General features: G+C 49.0%; 6 protein-coding genes across 6 annotated transcripts; 2 read left to right on the top strand and 4 right to left on the bottom strand.

Annotated features, from left to right (window-relative positions):
- Positions 1–442: 442 nt before the first annotated feature.
- Positions 443–1,535, bottom strand: GGS22DRAFT_172380 (uncharacterized protein). Its single transcript, XM_047962741.1, has 2 exons — positions 1,105–1,535; positions 443–1,046 (listed from the first exon to the last, which is right to left on the bottom strand). Exons 1-2 carry the CDS (start codon positions 1,246–1,248, stop codon positions 816–818), a joined length of 375 nt encoding a protein of 124 aa, XP_047815350.1. The 5' UTR covers positions 1,249–1,535; the 3' UTR covers positions 443–815.
- A 261-nt stretch (positions 1,536–1,796) lies between these two features.
- GGS22DRAFT_196454 (PHP domain-like protein) lies at positions 1,797–3,028 on the top strand. The gene has a single exon (XM_047965826.1). The coding sequence runs from the start codon at positions 1,916–1,918 to the stop codon at positions 2,858–2,860; it is 945 nt and encodes a 314-aa protein (XP_047815349.1). The 5' UTR covers positions 1,797–1,915; the 3' UTR covers positions 2,861–3,028.
- Positions 3,029–3,421: 393 nt separating this feature from the next.
- Positions 3,422–5,020, bottom strand: GGS22DRAFT_59110 (uncharacterized protein). Its single transcript, XM_047967488.1, has 3 exons — positions 4,816–5,020; positions 4,450–4,733; positions 3,422–4,366 (listed from the first exon to the last, which is right to left on the bottom strand). Exons 1-3 carry the CDS (start codon positions 4,870–4,872, stop codon positions 3,601–3,603), a joined length of 1,107 nt encoding a protein of 368 aa, XP_047815348.1. The 5' UTR covers positions 4,873–5,020; the 3' UTR covers positions 3,422–3,600.
- Positions 5,021–6,334: 1,314 nt separating this feature from the next.
- GGS22DRAFT_59107 (HET-domain-containing protein) lies at positions 6,335–8,789 on the bottom strand. The gene has a single exon (XM_047967487.1). The coding sequence runs from the start codon at positions 8,452–8,454 to the stop codon at positions 6,604–6,606; it is 1,851 nt and encodes a 616-aa protein (XP_047815347.1). The 5' UTR covers positions 8,455–8,789; the 3' UTR covers positions 6,335–6,603.
- Positions 8,790–9,500: 711 nt separating this feature from the next.
- Positions 9,501–13,687, top strand: GGS22DRAFT_59103 (uncharacterized protein). Its single transcript, XM_047967486.1, has 2 exons — positions 9,501–12,945; positions 13,000–13,687. Exons 1-2 carry the CDS (start codon positions 9,728–9,730, stop codon positions 13,574–13,576), a joined length of 3,795 nt encoding a protein of 1,264 aa, XP_047815346.1. The 5' UTR covers positions 9,501–9,727; the 3' UTR covers positions 13,577–13,687.
- A 4,646-nt stretch (positions 13,688–18,333) lies between these two features.
- GGS22DRAFT_192145 (fungal-specific transcription factor domain-containing protein) lies at positions 18,334–21,479 on the bottom strand (the record flags this gene model as incomplete). The annotated part of the gene is made up of 8 exons (XM_047965219.1): positions 18,334–18,655; positions 18,728–19,212; positions 19,287–19,840; positions 19,897–20,178; positions 20,230–20,580; positions 20,631–21,179; positions 21,255–21,299; positions 21,365–21,479. 8 exons carry the CDS (start codon positions 21,477–21,479, stop codon positions 18,334–18,336), a joined length of 2,703 nt encoding a protein of 900 aa, XP_047815345.1.
- Between the last annotated feature and the right edge of the window lie 1,113 nt (positions 21,480–22,592).

Raw genomic sequence — 22,592 nt, 5'->3', positions numbered from 1 at the left:
AAAGAATTATGGTCTTGAGATGCCTATGTTTGCAGTTGTGGTTCATCGTATTGATGAATGACGGTGATTCAATCTCGACGAAGAGGCGGAAATGAGGTTGATATTCTACATGTCTGCCGTGAGTGTCGTGACTTGGGGTGAGATGAGCTGGCATATGGTTCTTAATCCTGGTTCTTCAGTCATAGGACTCACGAACTTACACTTATCCGCCTCACTATCCTCTGTGGGATAAATCCAAGTTTCTCATAATACACATACCTACCTACCTTTTAGAAGCAGCTGGAGATACTTACCTAGTAAATAACAACGTCGAGGTGATTCACCCATCAAAAGGCTCCGGTGATAAGAGCGGTTTCCCATTTCAAAAATCGCTCGTAGGGGTTTGGCACTCTTAGGTAGGATGACGCGAGCATAATGAGTCTAGGAGTTGAGTTCAAAATATCGTTATTCATATGTAGTCTTGAGAGATACTATCACGTCAGGGAATCAGGATTGGAGTTAATAAAAGAATTATAACATTGCTTCTCGGCAATTCCCAACAGAATCGTACAAGTAAAGCAAATCAATGTACATTGTACAGCTCATAAAACAACATTGAAGCTCTGATATGCGAAAGCGAATTCGTCGTCTCATCCACCAATCATGTCAAAACGCCTCGAGTAGGATATCATAATAGCACACAAAATCCGTTGAACTCCAATTCTGATGCGACGTGATGAATGCGATAAACGCGTCTTCTTGTAGCCCACGAATCACCCAACATAGAAATTCCATTATTTGAATGAGTGAGAATCGTCAGGCTCTTCCATTGCCTACTATCCATATCTCATAGGCGCTTGGCCTTGAGGTGGTGCTTGTCCCCATCCTTGCGGTGGACCGCCTTGTTGTTGTGGCGGCGGCGGTTGGTTCTGCATCGGTATATTGCCTCCTCCTTCAACACCACGTTTCATGGCTTGGACATCTTGTCGGTTCTCTAACGGTTGCGCAAAGTGGCAGATGTTGCAGATAACATCGTGGTAACCATGAATGGAAAGAGGAACAACGGGCTGCTTCGCGTTAGTATCTGAACTCCTAGCAATTTCCGATGTGTGAGATAAAACTTACAACAAAACAGAAGGTGAACCAGGGATTGCTCTTGATGACATGTCCGGCCCAGTTTCCGCAGTTATGACATTGACATGTGATGCCCTCATAACCTTCAACTTCCTTGCGGAAGGTATGTTCACCACAGGTGAATATTAAACACATTATGAGTGATTCGAGTTAGATTCGACTTATGCGACAATGATTGGTATCGTTGACTGCGCGGATAGATGCGGTCAAATAAGGAAGTGTTTGCGCTCACGATGATAAATCCGTAATAGAATGATCGTGATGAGAGGTCGTGATAATCGCGAATATGTTAATGTTGATGGTATTAGGTAGAAACCGAGTCGCAAAATAAGAGAGAAACGTGTGTAAATTAAATTAAGGCTTTGTCCACGCCGTCGTTAGTTAAAGTAGTTTCACTTGTCTATCCGAGATTCGCGTCGACCGGGGCTGTGTTGAACGTGGCCAAGACAGCTAAGACATTTATTCCAGCTCTCACAGCTCGGCGCACCATTTCAACCAATGACGTACTGGAAAAGTTGCAGTTACAGCATCTCGGCACTATCGATAGCGGCTCATCGGCTGACGCTTAGTGTACCTGGTACCTACAAGCTCCACTAAATACGACATCTGGGTTGCACCTGCCCAATCTTATCAGAGGCATTCCCCAGAAAAAGTTACAGAAGTTACAATGACATAAAATTTACAATCCTACAACTTTATCTCATAAATCACCAACGAACTCAACATCCTCTCTAATTCATAACATGTTCGTCAGCTAAAATATCCGAATCAAAAGCTCGTCAGAGCCCCAACCCCAAACAAAATGCTCTACGACCTCAACATCGCCTGGTCGACCACAACCAGCGCCTCCGACCTCGAGCGCACCCTCCGATTCAGTTCGCAACTCGGGTACAACGTCGTCGCCCTAAACCACACCCTCGACGCACCTCTCCCCTCGCACCTCACCAACCCACTCCCCAAATTCTCGCCCACAAACACAAACTCCTCCAGCACCACCGAATCCCGCACCCAGCGCATCCCAACCGTCCTCCGTCGCCTAACAATAACCCTCTCCGACCCCTCCCAAAACCCCCAACTCCCCAAAGCAGCGCAACTCTACGACATCCTCGCGCTGCGGCCACAGACCGAAAAAGCGTTCCAAGCAGCGTGTCTGACCGTCAGCGCGACCGACATCAGCATCATATCGCTGGACCTCACAACCCGGCTCCCCTTCTACCTTCGCCCGAAACCATGCATGGCAGCCGTGAACCGCGGCTTACGCTTCGAGATCTGCTATTCGCGCGCGCTGGCATCCGGGGCCGATGCGAGGGCGAGAGCGAATTTCATAGGCAATGTGGCGCAGTTGGTGCGAGCGACGCGGGGGAGGGGGTTGGTTGTGAGTAGTGAGGCGGTCGGGGCGATGGGGTTGAGGGCACCGGCTGATGTGGTGAATTTGCTGGCGGTGTGGGGGTTGTCGACGGAGAGGGGAGGGGAGGCGTTGAGGGAGAATCCGAGGGGGGTGGTGGTTAATGAGGGGATTAAACGTAGTGGGTTTAGGGGGGTGGTGGATATTGTTGCGGTTGCGGAGAGGGGGGATGGGGGAGAGGAGAGGGGGATAGGGAAGCAGAGGGATGGGAAGGATAATAAGAGGAAGAATGGAGAGGGAAGTGGTGGAGGGGAGGGAGGAGATCAGCCTGTTAGTAAGAGACAGGCTAAGAAGCTTAAAGCTGCGTTGAGGAAGAAAGAGGTTGAGGGGAAAGGAGCATAGGGCACGATGATGACAGAAGGGGGCATTGGTTGCCCTGGGTGAGATTTGCATGCGGTGATGGCGTTTGGTACAAAAAGGCTGGTCATCTGAAGATACCCTCATAAAAATAGAATTTTCTCACTTCTGCTTATCCCTGGGCCGATCATTTACCCAGTCTCTCGTTCACTCACTCACTCATATACAACAACGACAAGCACGAATTCCCAAGTTAATCAAGGCCAGCCTCGACTCAATTATTTTCTTACTCGGTTTATTTTCCGTCGAGATTTTTTCGAGAAGCGAAAAGAAGGCTATGTACATTCCATTTGGGTTTATATTGCAATGCTCCTGGCAGCGTTCCGTGTTAAGCGTAAAACCGCGGTTCGGTATCCTCGTCCCCTAGAAAAATTCCTCCAGCTAAATAACAACCAAGAACCGGGCTACTAGAATCACGACACCTACTACAAATGTATATATATGTATGAGTTTCCGAAAGAGAAAAAAAAAGGTCATGGGGGAAAGTGTGGGAAGAAAGGAATATAACAGATTTGCGTGATGAAGTGTTGGTAAGGGGGGTGAATCATTAATTTTACAGCTCGAAAACCAAAGTCCGGGGACTTCGACTATCGATCAACACGGGGTATTTCCTCTCTTCCCAATCTCCTGTCTATACCGCTCCGCCTCGCCGGGCCTATACTCGCACAGTCCTAGCCTCCTTACACATCCTGTTTTCAAATTACCCCTAGATTATGCTCGGGCGCTTAACCGAGAAGTCCAAGAGTCAGGACATTCGTCAATGGGATTCCGCTCAAATCAATCGAGGGTCCTGCGTTCGCTCCGGAAAACGTAGTCGCGGCGGTAATCGCGGGTGCGGGTGCGCCTCCGGCGTTGTTGGCTACGGGCGGTGTTTCGACCGGTAACGAGAGCGAGGACTGCGCTGCGAGGGGCGTGGTGATGGCGGCGGCTTGGGTCGCGGAGGTGGACGTGGAGGCGACTTCGGGGAGTTGGAGCGAAGATGCAGCGCTTGTGGTTGCTGCGGCTGCGGTGGTGCTGCTGGTTGAAGAGGATACGACGGCGGCAGCAGATGTAGCGGCGGATGTAGCGGCGGATGTGGCAGCGGATGAAGCAGCAGCGGAGGTTGCGGCAACGGAGGAAGTCGCGGCGACGGATGAACTAGGGGCGACTACTACTGCTGATGAAGAAGAAGCCTTGGCTGCGGCGCTCGTACTTGCCACAGCGGCAGATGAGGTCGCTACCTGTGCGGCGGAAGTTGCTACCTGGGCAGCTGACGAGGCGGCAGCTGCTTTAGAGGAGGCAACAGCGGCGGCGCTGGACGCGACAAGTGAGGCCTGAGAGGCAGGGACGGCGGCGGCGGTCGTACCGCAGGCAATCATCTGGATCATGGTTACGGTAGACACTTGCATGATCGTCGAGACCTGAGTCACGGTCGAGGCGAGGGCTGTCATCGTTACGGTTGCCGCCTTGCCTGTCCCTTTGACGGTCGTGGTTACGAAGGATAGCTGGGCTCTGTTGAGATGATTAGTGGACTTTCTAGACCGAAAGGTACTTCTGTAATCATAGGAGTCAGTTTCAAGAGAATGAGCACTTACCGTGCATTAGTGCCAGCAGCAGCGCCGGCAACTTTCTCGGTCTTGGTCACAGTTACGGTCTTCGTAGCTGCCGCCGCCGTGCCATTAACTCCAGCGAGCGCTCCGGCTCCCACAGTGATCGTCTGCTTTAGTGTCTCGGTGATGGTGACGGCACCATTTTGTCCTTTGCCCTTCTTCGCTTGTCCATTGCCGTTGTTGTCGCCACCGCCAACACCCAGACCGCCGAGCAGCTGGTCCAACAACCCTCTCTTCACGGGTTGGTCATAGTAGTGATACGTGCCGGCCTATGTGTAGGTTAGTATCCATTGATCGTCTCGCTACCATCATTGTACAACGGTGGAGTATAAGCAGGTGGGCAGTGCATACCTGAACGAGCGACAATGAGCTCAGCACGCATAACAAGAACGTCGGGTGTGCCCTCATCCTTAGGACGTGAAAATTATACACGGAACTCTGGCTCCCTTTCCGCGACGCACTCGGCGAAGGTGTCTGGTCCGGAGAATAATACTGCGAGCGATGTAAAGATCGAAGTGAACAGACCAGCCGTTTCTAACTACGCGGGATCAACCCTAGGAGAATCGAAATGAGAGCGTGGCGAAAATAAAAAAGAATAATTTTCGCTTGCTTAAGCTTCGAGATATTATGAAATGTTAAGGAGAGAGAATTATACCGGACCGGGTCCGAAGAAACATCAGATAATGGTAATAGGATTAGGCGCGCATGCGACTTTCAGAGAGAACGAAAAGAGGGAACGTCGACGGCGAAGTCTCGAAACAAGCAAACACGCATCACGGGAACGTCAAGTGGCGCTTAGAAAGAGTTGAGGCCATCGAGAAGGGGGAAACACAACACCAGGTCGAAGGGGAGGGCTCGAGATTTGGGCGGGAAGGGGGAAGACAAGCTACGAATAAAGCGGTAGACTACACTGCAACGGGCTAGACGTCGTGCCATACCACGCGGTACCTAGATCGAAGAAAGTCCATCTAGGCAGCGAAAAAGAATTTCTGAAGCTCGTTTCGACCGGGGTCCCGACTCCAGTCCAGTCCCAGGCTTTGCCTCTCTTACACAGCACGTATGCGGTAGGCGTCCCGGCAAATTTTATGCAGGCTGATGCGGGCTGAAGCTTGACAGCGACGGCTAACCCATTCTCGAGGTTCGCGATAAGCTGTGATAGTGAGATATTGCAAGGGTGGCCGAGAAGCTTAGAAGCGAGTTTAAATTTTTACGTTGCAATGGAGAGGCTCAAACATCCCGCTCGGGAAAGGTGGCCGGGGCCAGGGTCTGAATGGTGGCAGGGGTTGAGACGGCGTCCTGACAAAGGGGGTGTTTGAAGCTACCTGGGTAGGGGTTCGAGATCTTCCCCTGACGAACTGGAGACTGGATATTACAGCAGGTGTGCAATAGTTCGTGATTCCCGGCAGATGTGATAAAAGAGTTTCGATTCCTCCTTTGTAAGAACAATTGCCGGGTTCGTGGGGATATCATAATTGACGTCGCAGTAGGATTTATCTGAGGGGGGAACAATTGAAGAAGGATCTGATAGATACCTATTAATTCTGAATATGAATGCCGTGCTGTAAATGTGTTAATCAATTCCAAGGTTTTTAAGGGCCTAGCAGAAGGATTTCGAGGGGCAAAATCAGGGCGGACTCAGGCCGCTATGCCGCTATTATCGTAGTGAGTTACGCAAAGACGCTTCGTTAGGGTGCAATCTTGGCGTGCGTTTCAAGAGGTAAGATCATGCCAATCTGCCTTCATTTAACGATTTAACCCTCGTATCGTCAACCGCGCAAGGCCTGCAAGTGAAGGTGACGATGAGACAGGAAATGCTCGATGAATCGAGATTTAACGTCATGGGTAACTCGAAAGGTGTGGTTGCTGTTAAAGTTCCAAGGTTACCAAGATCTGTCAAAGTAGGTTAAGCAGCGAAGATCCGGAACTTGACGATGGTGGGGACCAATAATTCGTGCATGATTGGAAGATCTGCTTTCTGTCCAAAATAACCCAATATCTTAAGTAGTAAGTAAACAGTGAGATTTTACATGCTAGTGATAGCCCTTTTCTAACCAATATATAATCCAAAAAGTACCAAGTTCTTCTAACATCTGCTGTAGAAGATCCAAGATGTCTGGGTAGCCGGGGAGGCGAAAAGCTTCAGACAATCCACATCTGAGAAGTTTCCTCTTCGTGATAGGCCTCACCTTGCATTATCCCTTTCACGAAGCAGTCGCCTTGTACCGTCCATTGCGAGCCCGCTGCTCTCAATATGAGAGGTAACTTTGCTCCCTTGACTACCACGATCTTATCGCCAACTTCCGCTAAGGCAGATCCTAGGCCGATATATCCTTTGTCGGTCCTGAACCCTCGGCGATCTGCTAAGGACGAAAGGTGTATCCTAAAATCCAAGGTCATCTGGTCATTCCGACGACAGAATAGTATAGCGTGGGCTAGGTAGACAGCTTTGTCCGTCAGCCAGCTCGGGAGACGCTTAGGTAGGAAGTTAAGCCACTTAGCTATTGCGGCGTTTCTCTCTAGGATGTCCAGTTGTTGGCGTAGTGTTTCGATACTTTCATTCGTCGATTCTGTCACTAGCGTCTGGACGAATGCATCGCGCATAGGTTCACCGGTTAGATATGGTTCTGGGCCGGTGAAGTAGAAATTTTGGTCGCGCAGCTTAGCCACACGAGACCAATCATCTAGGACGAAGGCGCATTTCGGAATACGAGTTCCGTGGTAGTCAGTCCGCGGGAGATCTTCCAATCTCAAGACTGTCCCAACGGCAGCAATGCGATCGACGCAGCAGCCTTGTACTCCGAGGGAACTAGAGTCGACGCCACCAAATTCGATTTGGGGCGTTGAAGATCCGCTAGCAGAAAAAGCAAGCTCGTTGATGTCCGAATAATTTGCCAGACCCAAAGGTGCGGTAAGTCGAGTGTTAGTCCAGTCAGGTACCCACGAAGGCAGATTCTTAGGACCGGGACCATCGCCTGAAAGTCGCCGAGGAACGGATAGCAAGTTAAGATCTGATGATTGCTTCAAGATCTCTTTGGCCACGGCGATGTACAGTTCGGTGGCGTCGACATTATAATTTGGTTGCAGAGCCTGACCCCCGGGAAGCTCGTTTTTAATCAACGCATTCAACCCGAAAATTTTATCTCGGGGATCCGTGGCGTCAAGTATTCGGTAACGGAACAAAATACTAAGAAGGCTTCGTCTCACGCCAGCGTTCCATTCCTGGCGAGCCCTTTCCAGGATAAAGACATAGGCGTTACGTTCATGGTCGGCAAGCCATAAGTTAAGATAATCCTGAGCTGTGATGGCATTCATAAGGTCAGTCCAGCTGATAGATGAATTCCCACAGAATACGGTCGCCTTGGTCGCCAACGCAAGCTCCTGGACAACCCAAACTCGAGTAAACCACAACCTTTTAATGATTTTAGCAAATGCTTCCAATCGTGTGAACTCGGATTTATCTCTGAATCTCCCAAAAAGTCTCTGTACAGGCGACTCATTGAAGCTTATCGTTTCGAGCGAACCGCCGCCTGAGATATACTGACGGCAGGCTTGAGCGATATCTGAGGCCACCGTGATACCTGCGTCGCTATCCTCCCCTTCTTCGCCCAGCCATATGAGGACCTCCATAGCTTTTGAGTATATGTCTTTCATACGACCGACTTGTCTTCCCCGCTCCTCATCGTCATTCTGGTTAATACATACTGCGTCTACCCATAGTGTCCTCTTGTCCGACGGGAAACGGAAGTGACGAAGGACCGCATCGAGATTAGCGCTAATGATTAATGGCTTGCCGTTACATATAATATTGACTTTGTCGCGGGTATCACCCCAAACATAGGAGATTGCTTCATAAGGAGGCGAGTTGCCTATATCCCCATGCTTTAGAATGCATTCCAATGGCTGCCCTCTCGAACCGGGGAGTAAAGTAAGGATTCGGAATTGATGGCACTCAGGCTCGGTACCGAAGGGAACGTAACAATATGAGTCCATTACCAAGTCGGCGATGCTTTACTACTGCACTGGAATTCGCTCTTTCTGTCGATACCTATCAATGAACCATAATCGACGAGACACAAATAAGGAAGCCAGCAACTTCGTGGCTTTAGTGTCGCCATGCCATAAATACGGCGGACAAGCCCTTCACCGAAATCCATTTTTTCATAGGCTTTTTTTTTTTTTTTTTAGCAAAAGTTTGCTACCCTAATATCTCCAAACCCCTAATGACCAGCAACTCTCGAAGCAAGGGAGCTCGAGATACGATAGCTAGCCAGCGGCTATGGCTATCACGTACGTAACACCACATCATGCACCACTTGCGAGAACTAGGCATAGTGTAGGGATATATGGAAGATCTAGAGAAGAAGTAAGTACCGAATGCCAGGTAGCAGACTAGATAAAGAAGGGGTCATATGACCAAGTGTAGGTTTAAATATTAATCATAGTACGTATAGTGGAAACATTGTGTAGTATTTAGAATATAGAGGAGGCGAGACATCAGGAAATATAAGAGCAAATACTTAGAACCATAGAGGCATAGTAGGTAGAAGATAGAGTAAAGGCAAAGTAGGTAGGACTTAGGAAGGTTAGAAAAGAAAGGGAGTACAATGGAATGGTACTAGATACATAAAGTTTAAGGCTATTTTAACATATATAATAACGTTCAATATGTTACTTTCGACACTTTCGCATAAGGTTCGTGATCATTACTATAGAATTTGGAATGGAATCCAATGCCAACCCTCATGTACAGTACATCGTTACAGTGTAAACACGGTGACAAAACTGGGGAAATATCGTTTGGTTGTAAGGCAAAGAAAGTATCTAATTGGGCGAAAATTTTAATTCTCAACCTTTTCCCAATGACATAATCCATTAAGTACTCAGGTACCTATTAATCTGTCGGTGGGCCAACGGGTGGGTCTTCTATCCACAATTCACGATTGCGGAAAGAGCTAGGACCAGGATAAATATAAACAAGGAAAACTAAAATCGCGGTGACCTTTACACCTGCCTTGCCTTGCCTTGACCTTAACTCACATGTTAATCATCTCAACGTCACAAACACATTTGAACGAAACTTCAACATAAACAAGTTCGGTCAAGACGCGACCAATTTGGCTATTGAAGAGTTACTTCAAGTATCCGAGTAGGTCATTTCTTTTATTCAATTGCTCGATTACCTAGTACCCTTTTATTATCTACTCTTTTACGATTACGATCCCGCATTTGCACGAGTTGCACGATTTTCTCCGATTGATGCACGATGGAAGGCGCAAGTCCCCCGAAGCGTATGACGCGTGCCAGAGCAGCCGCGAAGGATGCTGCTAAAGATGCCGTCAAAGCCAATGCCAATGCAGGAAAAGCTACTGCGGCCACAACCTCGACCAAAGCAAAAGCTGCATCTACGTCTAACTCTACATCTTCCTCTACCTCTACTCCTGCACCATCCACTACCTCCGCTACATCCACAAAGTCTACGACCACCACAAGACCTGTAACCACAACTACGACGCGCACTGCTACTAAGCGAAAGGCAAGAGATGACGATACTGAAGACGAGGACAATAATCTACAAGTTCAACAGCAGAACGCCATGAACAAGCCTGCACGAACACGAGGACGGCCGAAGAAGATCACAGAGACTCAGTCTGAACCGGAGTCTGCACCTAAGCCGGAGCCTTCGGTCGAAGGTACATCCACCGCTTCTACTAAAGCTTCACGTAGCAGAGCAAAGAGACCAGCTACAGCTGCGACTACGACTGCTTCTAAGCCAGACCCACCTAAGACTACACGCGCAAGCACGCGAACGCGCAAGACAACTACAACCACGACTACTGACGATGAAAGTGATGGAGAGCCAGCAGCCAAGCCGGCAACAACTAAACCAGTCAGAAAGACTACGCGCACCCGTGCTACAGCAAGCACCAAGGCATCAGCGGGTACTATCACTAATGCCGTGTCCACTGAACCCACTCCGGGTCTAAAGTCCGCCGTCTCTAGACCTGCATCTAGAATCGGAGGAGTTACTAAGAAGACAGTGACATTCCAAGAACCAGAGAAGGAGAACATGCTACCTCCTGCACCTCCTAAGACTAGAAGCAAGACTACCGAACCTGCCACGGGCATGCGCGCAAAGCCTGTTCGCAAGCCCGCTGCCAGCACGAGAGCTACCAGAGCTAGTGCAAGAACAGCAACGGCCAGTGAGAAGCGAGAAAAATCTCCTCTGAGCCCTAAGAAGGATGCGGAGAATCTCCCATTATCACGAGACGCAGACTCAGATGACGAACTTGCAACATTAGAGAAGACTCCACTCAAACCCCTGATGAAGAGCCCCGTAAAGCCGCCCAGCATGGCTAAGAAGCATGAACTTCAGCCGCCTAAGGATGAGGAGGACGACCTTAAGGACGCTCAAGAGCCGACAACTACATCAGTGTTCGGCAGCCCAGCCCGTAGACCACCTTCATCTCCGTTTAAGGATACGATGAAGTCTCCTGCTAGAAAAGTAGAGGCAATTCCATCATTACTCTTCTCCACCAATACCGATCAGCAGGCTACCCAGGCCCCATCCAAGCCTTCAATTCTGCAATCTCCTGCCAAGCGACCTCAGTTGCCCATTAAATCACTTCAACCCCCGTCACACGAGTCTACTGGCATTAATCATTCTCCAATCAAAATATCACTCTTGCAATCGCCGGCAAAGCGCCCCATGTCACCTTTTAAGTTACAGGGACACCCCGTGCCCATGTTCGACAATAGCCCCGATAAATTGTTTGCGCCGAAGATGTCTCCCGTCCAAGAGAAGGTACCGGCCAAAGAGGTGCAGCAACCTACCGAGCAGCCGGAGGCGATGGATACTGAGGATGAACTCTCAACGAATGAAGAAGATGAAGAACCCGAGGACGAGCACGCCCAACCTGAATCTCCATCAGTGCTCACTTTCCCAGGCCGTCTGTCAGCCGTCCTCCCAAGACACGCGGACCCAGCCCTTCGTAAGAACCCTCTTCCTGCCAAGATCGCAGAGACGACTCGACCTGAATCTGCTCCCATCAGCCCAGTCGAAGCACAGGAGCCCGTAGTCGACGTAGCTGTAAATGAGTCTGATGCTGATGCGATGGAGATTGACGAAGATGAGACGAAGCAAGAAGAGGTACCCAGCTTAGCATCAGCTACACCTCCATCGGCACCTGAGCAAGCTACAAAGCCAGCTCCCAGTTCAGCGTTTGGACTACGAGCTAAGGACCTAATGGATCACGAGGTGTCCGATTCGGAGGATGAACTTGCACCTAGCGAAAAGGCGGTTACCAAGTACCAGGATGACACAACTTTTACTCTAAGCGCCATCCCAGCAACTCCTACTCCTAGCACTTTCAAGACCTTCCGACCTACAATGCCATCTAGTGCAGCTAAGGCGGCAAGCCGTGCTATTCGATCTGTTTCTAAGGGGTCCAAGCTCGGTTTTACCCCTCTTGCCAGCCAACTGGGCAGTTGGAAAGCATCGAGCCCATCGAAGCAGAGCAGTTCTCAACAGACGTCTTCACCCGATCTTAAGGACGAGGGATATTCGTTGCTTAAGGACAGCGATCCCTCGACGACTGGGTCTACACCGTCTAAGGGATTCTTCGACGAAGAGATGAGAATCCGCGCGGAGATGGAGAACCAAGCCGCTATCGAGGCGGCCCTCGAAGCCGAGATTGAGGCGATGTACGGGGACACGGAACCAGAGTTCGATAACATTCCTATTTCTGATGAAGATGTCCAACTCGCTCATGAGGCAAACGAGATGTCTCTTATCGAAGAAGATGCTGTCTCGGAAGCTAGCCAGGAGTATGGAGACGAAAATGCAGTTCCCATTGATCCTGCTCTTTTTGGATCGAATGCGCGCCGTCTCGAACCAGTGACTCCGAGCCGACCATCTGCACCTAAGGCTTTCCACACCGTTTCGAAGGTGCCGCTGAAGCCAGCAGACGATTCTACTCCTAGAATTGTCAAGAAGCGCAGTGCCAGCGTGTCAAAGCTTCCTCCTACCGACCGTCCGGGTGGTCTCTTTAGAAATGCGACCGTCATTTCGTACTCTCCTACCAAAGATTCCTCTAAGATGGAGATCGATGGTGAAGATGACGAAGTTCAATACCCTCCGGTCACTCCTACAAAGACTGACATCTGGTCCTCCATGGGCACTCCTGCCCGCACTCCTCGCCGCGATCTTAACATGGCGCTACTCCGAGGTGCAGTTGTCTTCGTGGATGTACACACGAGCGACGGCGCAGACGCTAGTGCTGTCTTCGTCGAGCTCCTCCAACAGATGGGTGCTCGATGTGTCAAGAGCTGGCCCTGGAATCCTACCAGCCCTACTGGTCCCGATGGATCATCCAAGGTGGGAATCACACATGTTGTCTACAAGGATGGAGGCAAGCGAACACTGGAGAAGGTGCGAGAGACCAACGGTGTTGTGCAATGTGTCGGTGTAGGCTGGGTCTTAGAGTAAGTTGATCATTGCTGACAATACTACGATTACAATACTAACATTCTATCTAGTTGCGAGCGCGAGAACGAGTGGCTTGACGAGTCTCCATACTACGTCGACACTTCGCTGGTCCCCCGCGGAGGACACAACCGTCGCAAGAGCATGGAACCTAAGGCACTCGCCAATTTCAACGGCACACTGGTCACTCCGATGAAGCAAACTGGCGGATCAGCCCGTGAGTGTCAGACGGTACCGAACAACCACATCAGCCGCAGAGACAGCACAGTCTGGATGCACACCCCCTCGGACCACGACGAGGACGAGGATGCGCCTTGCGACCACGACTGGGATAGGGAGATTAGTATGCTCACCCCAGTGCCCAAGACGCCTGCCCCAGAGGCCGTCAGACAGTTCGCGATGGACGTCACACCTGACTCCTCTGCCATAGACGACAGCTACGGCGATTTCTCTCCGGAGAAGGAGCTATTAATGCGCACCTGCCCTCCGAAGAGCTACGCAGATCTAGGCGAGGGCGTATTGAAGCGCGAGAAGGATCAGGGTATCCTGATGCGCCTCATGGCGGCTCGACGCAAGAGCCTCCAGTTCGCGCCCAAGGTCGCGAGCCCCCTCTCAAAAGCTTGGAATTAGGATGAAACGATTAATTGATAAGGGAGAATGGAATTGAAAGGAGGGGTTAGCATTTTTCGGTGTTATGTTTGCGTTGATCAAGATTCACCACGGATTCACATTGGAGGCGTTTTAGGGGTTCCGGTCAAGGGTAATAATTATCCAACCTAAAAACACTCCCTACGGTGCGGAGGTGTCGTTCGTTGTTTTTGCTTTGAAACCAACTCGGGTTGTTAAGGGGCCATGGACTTGTTCCTTACATCATGGACTCGGCAGAGTCTATCCGGCGTTCGTGTTGGTGGCCGTGCGCTTTCGGCGCACGGCTGTGTTGAGTCTGTTTGTTTGCAATTCGCTGGTTTCGCGGTCAGGCTGCTGCTGTTTATGCGGTGGTGGTCTCGGTCGGGTTATGTAGTTGAATTGAAATGAGTTAAAGTATTTTGATGCTGCTATGTGTGTGATTAGTGTGGTGTTATTACAAGGCTATGGTGTTTAATGCATTGAACCGCCTACCTAACTCCTAACACCTGTTAGCTACTAGCTAAGCTACCTAAGCTAGATCGACAGCATCCTCGTAATCTTCACATGAAGTCGAATTAAGTTCCAGTATGTATGGTAAGTCTTTACCTAGGTATGTACCTATCCAAGCATCCATACACCCGTACATCCATCCTAACTGCCTAGCGCCTCGCGAAATCAAGGCAGATGGTGGGAAAGTACCGGTATCGCGATGTGATCTTCCAACATCAGATCCATTCATCCATCACATTCCTTCCGTCTTTCCCTGTCCTGGCGGGGGACTGGAACGGCCCGGTCAAATCTATCCTACATACCCTCGCGGGCTGGAGGTTTGGCTTGGATTTAGGTAGGCATGTATACCTAGTAGTAGGTAGGGTACCTGGTTTTGGTCTTCGGCGATTACATAAACTGTGGATGTCCACGGTATGTATAGGTAGGTACCCATGTCCTCCACCGTGGGTGGGTTTTGCTGCCAGGTACTAACTAACTAACTAGCTAACTCACATATGTAGGTCGGTATGTGGACAGAGACTAAAAACGAGGCGTTGCTACTTCGGACCGCGAGGTGTGGGCTAGTTCATCTCCCGATACGCCCCCCGGTTTTTGCCCGTTTGGCTGCTGCTGTGGTGGGAGAGGTAGGTACCTACAGTGCAGGTAGGCAGGCGTATAACAGCTTATTTCGTATACGTTATATGTAATAGTTTATTTGATTACTTATTATTATTTCAAAAGTGCCCCCCGTACCTATCGTGGGTATGTATGGATGTAGGTACACACATTAGGTAAACTACTAATCGGTCCGGCGAAACTGTGGATGGTCACGGATACAACGGCTTCTACGTGAGATACTTGTCTGTTACATGGCAAACGTGGGAAGTTACTTGTGGCGACGGATAATTGAAATTTTTAGCTGCTACTAGGTAGTTACGTAGGTAAGGTAATGAGATGGCGAGATTCGGATGGCGGTTTCGTGCGAAGGGGCGTTGATTTTGGCGGTGGTTTTTTCTTCTTCTCGGTCTTGGTATTTCTTGTGTGTTGTACGAAGGGCTGAAGAATGCTGGCTGGATGGCGGACGATAGGTGAATGCATGGGGAGTGAGATGAGATTCGGTCGGCTTCGGGATCCGGATCAGTCGTTTTTCTTCGCCTTCTTCATCTCTTCTCATCTCCTTTTTTTCTCCCTCTTTACATAGTACCTACTGTCCTACTATACACTCTATTCCCTTCTCTCTTTTTTTTTTATCTATTTGATCTTTTTAGATCAGGTGAACGGACCAATTACCAACCCCGATCCTTTGGGAAGTAAGCCTTTAGCCCGTTACCTATAAACATCCCAGCCAACCAATAGCCTTGCTTCGTATACCTGCTAAGATGCTGGCCCTGTGTACCCTGGACTGGTAGTTAGGGGGTCTGTTAGCGTATACCCCAGGTAGCCTACCTCATGTACAGATCCCATTCCATCGATTTCGACCCCCTAACCTAACCCTAATTGCCTGCTACTACTAATCCCCCATCCCCCATCCCATACATACTACCAAGAAAAAAAACAGAATACCAAACCAGCTTTCCCTAGGACCTAGAAGTACCTACCGGTAGGCTTTATTTTATTTTGTAACCAACACCAAAAACACTACCAACCGAACCTTGCAACAAGCCAATCGAGACGCCGGTGGAACTGAACCCACCAATCACCCACCCAATCCGCAATCCAAGTCCTGGAGATTATGCATAGTCCTTTGGTCCAGACGGGAAGGATGGGGATGTTACACTACATCGTCGACCTACCCAAGTCCAGCTATGACAATATACCTAGGTACCTATCCATACCTTTGGTGCTAGGTAAATATGTCAGGTTAGGTAGGTTGGTCAGGGCGTGTAGGGTAATACATACATACATATTATTACCTACATGTAAGTAGCCGCACCATTAACATACCATTTCTCCCACGGCTTGTGTAATGTACCTACTTAAGGTAATCAAAATCAATCACAATTGCCAGGTATGTATGTATGTATGTAAGATGCGTACATACCGAGGCACGCGCATGGTTTTTTGCATGTGTCAAATATGTGCGTATGTATGTAGGTGCTAGGTTAGTTAGTTGGTAGGGGATACAATAGGTATAGGCTGGTATACAATGTATTTTGCCGTCAGACGGTGGCGGCGCCGACGGTAATCGCGATGCGCTGGAAAACACCGCAAAGTGTCGGCTCTGGGCTGTCGGGTCGCCGTACGTGCGTATGGTCTATGTAGCACGACTTGCCCCGAAGGATTGGACTTACTCCCTCTCCTTCTCTCTCTCCCTCCTATGGTAACGACATACATACATACACATACCTATACATACATACCTAACGTCAGATAGGTAGGTTGTAAGGCGAACGTGGTGGGTGTGTGGATGGACACCATGAGCAGACGACACGTGCGAGTTTGGAAGCTCGCGACTGCTTCTAGAAGCCATCGTGGGGTGGATGTGGAAGTGTGGCACCGGGTACGTCGACGTCGATGGGGGGAGGGAAGAGATGATGATGGGTATGCACGTCACGCAACTCGCACAATCTAACCCATCCCTTACACACATCCATCATCTAGATAGACAGATAGATAGATACCCGTCCCATCGTTTACCTGAGTATGTATGTATTTGGTTGAGTATGAGTATGTACCTACCTCCTAAACTCGTTCGTACCAGGAACTCTTTAACCCACCATCTACCATGTCTCCAGTATATACCCAGATAGCCCTGTCACGGTACCATCGACTAAAGATCCCCGGCAGGCAAAGGTAGTTCGAAAGAACGCAAATATGTACATCCTGCTACTTCATCTATCTTACGCCACACTACCTGCCCAAGACAGATTGGCTGGTTTTTAAAGATCCGGCACATATAGCCCAGAATCAGCTTACCTAGGTACCTAGTGCCCATGGGTAGCTGGATAGCTACTAGGGAGGTCAGTAAGTAAGCCTAGTAGGTATTATCATATTACTAAATCTAGATCTAATAGTATTACATCCATCCGTTTACGATATAACCACATTAGCTATAGGGCCAAATACCTACCTAAGTACGTGTGGATATCTAAGTATAGCGATGGGTGGCGGCAATTTATATCCGGTTTGTAATACAATCTATTTTGTCTACCGATACGTGAGATGACTTAAGCTTCATGAACTTAGCAGGTTTTCTGTTGGGTATTTGGAGTTACTAAGTAGCCAGAAGAAGATACCGTATTCTGTGTCGTATATCGTATATCAAGTAGCGAAATACCGTAACTCGGCGTCGTATGTCGTATATCGGCCGAGTCGACAGCGAGCCGTATCTACCTATATAACCCGGAATATCGCATCCACAGGAACCATGAACCCTTCAAACCCACGCCGATCTTCCAAGTTCACGGCATCAACACTACGCATAGTTACGTAGGAAATAACTTCCAGCTTCCCAAACACGCAAACGTAAGAATTCATCATGTCCATCAAGAGCAGATAAGTAAGGGCTCCCCCATTTTTTATCCCATTGTAAATCCATCCCGCTATGTACCTAACCTAAGGTATACTTGTATATTGCTCCCACGTTCCCTCCCCACCCCTTTAAAGTCAGCCCTTCTCCCGACATGAAGTCCCGTGGTATCATGTGTACTAGATAATTAGTAAAATTCCAGAAACCACCCACACCCATCGCCATGCAGATCGTATTGTACAAAAAGGCAACTCCCAAAAGCAAAACAACAATAAGCCTTATCTTTTGCCTCGTGGGTCGCGCGCGTCCCAGATGCTACCTCGAAACGCCTGCCAAGTTTTTGGAGAACTGCCGTTTTTTTCTCTTCCCGACAGAAAACTAATTTGCCATAGATCGGCCAACGCCCGATCTTTACCCCTGGCCTAGAACCCCAATCATACGCGTACCAAGACGTTTTGTATAAACACTTCATCAGTCTCTTCACACGTCATGGCGAGATCTCTTCCCTGGCAAATGATACGTTTTTCTGCTACCCTTATCGTCTCCGTCGTATCCGACCCTGCCATTTCAGTTCTTAACCCCCTGTTGTACATGTCATGGTTAAAACAGATAAAAATCTATATATAGCAGATTGTAGATGAGTAAGAAATGCGTGGGGATGTGGTTGACGCTTGCCGTGGATTTGTCGTCAAACCTTCTCTTTCACCTGATCGCTAGTTGTTCTGAGATCCCTCGATCGTAATCGTTACCAAGAGAGAAGGTGGTATCTGGGTGGATGCTCGTCAGTTCGGCATTAGCTAGCTTAGCGGCGCTTGACTGGCTCAGAGATCGAAGTGCCGCTGTCGTAATCCCAACGTCGCTTGAGGCCACCCTCGTAGACGCTAGCAACCGATTCTTGCCACATAGCTGGCGTGACAAATGCTTGCATCGGAGGAGCTGTGTACTGTTGATGCGGCAAGGATTGCGTTACGGCCGGCAGTGAACCGCCTCCGAGTTGGATATCCTGAGAAGGCGAGATTTCGGGGGCACCTGAAGATGAACCAACACTTAGAGAACTGGAATGTGGAGCCACCGAAGTTGGCTGAGATTGGAGTTGAGGCGTACCGAAAGTCGTGTTCCATTGACTACTCAATCGTTAGCAACGAGGAACGCAAGTTGTCAAATTTTATAAGGCATCCAAAAAATTAGGTACTCACTCAAATAGACGCGACGGATTCCATGCGGAATGGTCTCCCAATGACATCCCACCCGCAAGGGCCGAGGCCTGCGAACTCTGGCCGGGAGTCATCAGGGAGAGCGACTGTGCAGAAGGAGAGTCACTCTTGTTGTCCGCCGAACTGGCAGAGATGGGTGTGATGGGATGGTTGGCATAACTAACTTGCTGACCAGCGTGTGGGTCCATAGGATCCATCGAGCTTGTCTGGAGCATAGGCGGCTTAAACGTGTTCGCCGTCGGCGGGCTCGAATGGTTGCTGGGATGCGGGCTTCCGTAGGGAAAGCTCGGCTTCAAAACGAATGGTTTCCTAGTGTCAGCCGAGAAGGCCTCTCGTACGGCGTCAATTTGTTTAATCATCTCTGGCAATGGCCACGAGTGCATCGTCTTTTCTAGAATTCTCATATGCCTTGTGAAGTAGTCTCGCGCATCATTGTTAAGTTCTGGATCAGGAGAAGTCAACGCAACCTATACAATCTGTTGTTAGTCCTCGGTTTGTACCTATTACCCTTGATAAAATAAGAAACCCGGTAGTAACGCACAATATGGAGTACGATGCAGCAAAGAATGGCATAGATCGTGAAACTAATGCCTCGTTGCATGCACTGGAGCCCGCTTAAACCGAACGACTGCAGCATCGATTCCTGAAGACGACACAGAGCCTTCGCAGACGAGTAACAAAGGCACATGTGCGATTTCCACTGTCCGTCGGGGGCCATCGGCTCCAGGAAGGATAGCTGGGGTCGGTGGAGGATAATGATACTCAAATAATAGTATGAATGCATATTCCCGATAAAGTGTGATGGGAGCCACGGCGGTGACCCATCCTGTGGAAACGTGAGACGTAGATCAGCCGGTATATCACCTAACCAGCCCGTTATGGTCGGGTTGAGCTGCACTAATTCGGGATCGATACCCCAGTCCTTCTTCCTCTTGATCTTCGCGTACACGGAATTTACCTTGTTGAGGTTGCGAGCGATGCGAGAAAGATACGCAAAATTTCGACTAGCATGATATTCGGTTTCCTCGCAATCAGGCACAAGTCTTGGAACGTTGAAGTCAACAGAATCCGGGTCTACAGAGGTGTCTTGTCGCCCTAAATCACGTTTAGAACCACAATAAACAAACGGCCAGAAAACCGAGTGGCCTTACCTTGAGGTGCAGCTATCATAGTCTCGCACACGAAGATGGTTTGCCATATACGGCTCTTCGTAATGCACTCAGCTGGTGTGGATCCACATGATCTTCCAGCTTTGTGATCGTCAAAATGTTCATCGAGTCCCAAATCTTTAGCCATGGCGACACAATGTACAATCGACATCCAAGATCTGTAGTAATAACCGCGCTTTGGCGAAGCTTCTCTTGCTTTTAGAATAATCAGTAGAGCCTGGAGGGTGCTCAAGCGCGGTACATCCATAAAAGAATCGGCATGTTCTACGTTGAATTAGTTAAATTTGCGGATTGATTATCGTCTTGGGTCCTTACTCGAAGCGAGGGCGATCCATTGCTGTCCTTGGGCTGGCTCATCAGCGAGACGACCGGCCACAGCGAAAATTGCTTCCAACAGCAAAGGGGAAATCGATTCTCGATTCGTATGCCACTGCTGGTACAGTTGAGTTTTATTCAGAACCGGAACATATGGGTGTACGTTAGTGAAATAGAGATCAAAATAATGCATGATAGTCGCGTCATCTGGCATTAGTTCCGGAGGAATGCGTATCTTGAGACCAGGTCCCGAAGGCATAGGAGGCAGCATGCTCTTAAAATCATCTACATCCTCGACAGCTGGCTCTTCATCTTGCCCCGCAAGGGACATCTTGTTGTTCAAGTATGGAGCTTAAAGCAGTTAGCGACAAAAATCACAGAAAATAAAAGACAAAACCAACCTGTTCCTGCATCATCAACTTTAAGCGCTCCTAGAATATCTGCAAGGTCACCCTGCCCGTATGAATCTTGGTGATAAGATTCCGGGGACGATTCGGAATGTGCAGAATGCTGGTGCATTGGTGGGGTCGGGAATACGCTGGCAGAAGCATAGGATTGATCCAAAACGCCCACTTGAGAAGCCATACCCGCATACTGAAGTTGATTTGGCGGTGGTGGCGGTTCGCCATATGGCATAGGAGGATAAACGGCTTGGTGGTCAGGATAAGGACCAGGTGTCGGATACATGACAGACTTCTGCTGAGCGCCCATCATGGAAGATTGCGCTTGCTGCTGTGGAATAGACATTTGTCTAAAACTACTTTGGCCAGACGCGATTTCGTACTCGGATTGTGAAGTTTCGTAAGAATCTGTCGGTGACCCTTCATACTGACCATTGGGCCTCACGCAATGGAGCTTTAGCCGGATACAGGCCGAACATGGCCAAGTATTTGTTGTTGCAGCATCGCATTTGATTTTTCTCCTCCTACAACCTTCACATGCTCTCATCACTAACAACGGGTAATCCAGTTAGTTACGATCGTTCGGTTATAATGTTTTTTTTCTTAGCATTCTGATATCCATACCCTTCAACCGTTTATGTCGGTTATGTTCGTCCACGAATACATAATCTACGAAACGAATAGGTTAGAACAACCGGTTATAATCGATTATAGGACAATTTCATGGATCGCACTTTTCTGAGTCTCCCTCGGTGGTTGGTAAGTTTGCGGCGCAAATGAGAATGAGTTTAAAGACGAGTTGGAGCTCTGAGGCAGCAGCCTCCGAACGGATTGATCGTTATTCGACATGACTGACTACTTCGTCTCTCGCTGGGTTCGGGGACCCTCGATCGCCGGATCCAACTGTGATCCTCCAAGTTAATAATTGAACATCGATCTCAAACTCGACTACGGATTGTAATTGACTTCGTCGGCGCCCGTCGACCTTCGGCTATTGCGCTTTGGGCGTAAGCGTGAGCGTGGGCGTAGTTGATCGCAAGTTAGGCGATTGATTAAGTAAGTAAGAAAGAAGAAAGAGGTTAAAAGTGTTTAGAAGCGCGCTGCAGGTTTGACAACATCAGGTATAACATATATAACATATATAACATATATGTAATATGTACGTATGCGCAACTGCAACTGCAGAAAATAAAGTAAAAAGGTTTCGTTAAGGTTAAGGAACCTGCCGTACCGCTGTACTGGTCTGATCTGTACTTGGAGGGAAGGCGGGACGGAGACATCAACTTCCAAGCAGCGCAGAGCGGCGGGCTGGAAATGGGCCTTTTTGCTCTTCGCAGGGAAGGACCCGGTATTCAGGTAGATGAGGGGAGAACCATGCTGTATGCCATGAGTCCAGTCGAAAGCGCCAACCCAAAAAAGAATGGGGGCAATATGCCTGTAAGTATTGCATTGTACTAATTGTGTACTATGGAGTTCGAGAGGGACCGAAGAAGGAGAGGAGGGGGGGTCTTTTGGGGGCCCCCCTACAGCGTACCCTCCCTACCTGCTCCCTGCCCATCAGCGCCATGCCTCCCAGTCTTGCACTTGCCTTGCCTGGCCCAGGTCTGGGAGGTGTGCCTGTGGCTCTGTGCTTCCTTACCTTGTAGGTGACTTCCTTGCCTTTCGCGTGGTTCCTGCTGCTGGACCCCAAACTGGAACTGGCTTACAGATTACGTATCGTACCTGTACTAGATTCCATGCTAGGTACTAGGTACTAGGGATTATGCTATGCAGCAGACACCGACCTTGGTATTGATGTGATTCTACCTTTTAGATAATCTGTGTAACCGTCACAAGACTTGATGAGAAACTTTAATGCCCCTTTTTTTTCTTAGCAATTAATATCGATAGTTTATAATTGATGATAATGATCTCGGTGAATTTCTAAACATTTAGTGACATTATGTCTAATACCTACCTCCT

The sequence above is a fragment of the Annulohypoxylon maeteangense genome (assembly GCF_022496945.1).
Source record: "Annulohypoxylon maeteangense strain CBS 123835 unplaced genomic scaffold GGS22scaffold_19, whole genome shotgun sequence".
Taxonomy (NCBI): Eukaryota; Fungi; Ascomycota; class Sordariomycetes; order Xylariales; family Hypoxylaceae; genus Annulohypoxylon; species Annulohypoxylon maeteangense.
The sequence above is the reverse complement of the archived record's forward strand: the minus strand, read 5'-3'. Positions and strand labels throughout refer to the sequence as shown.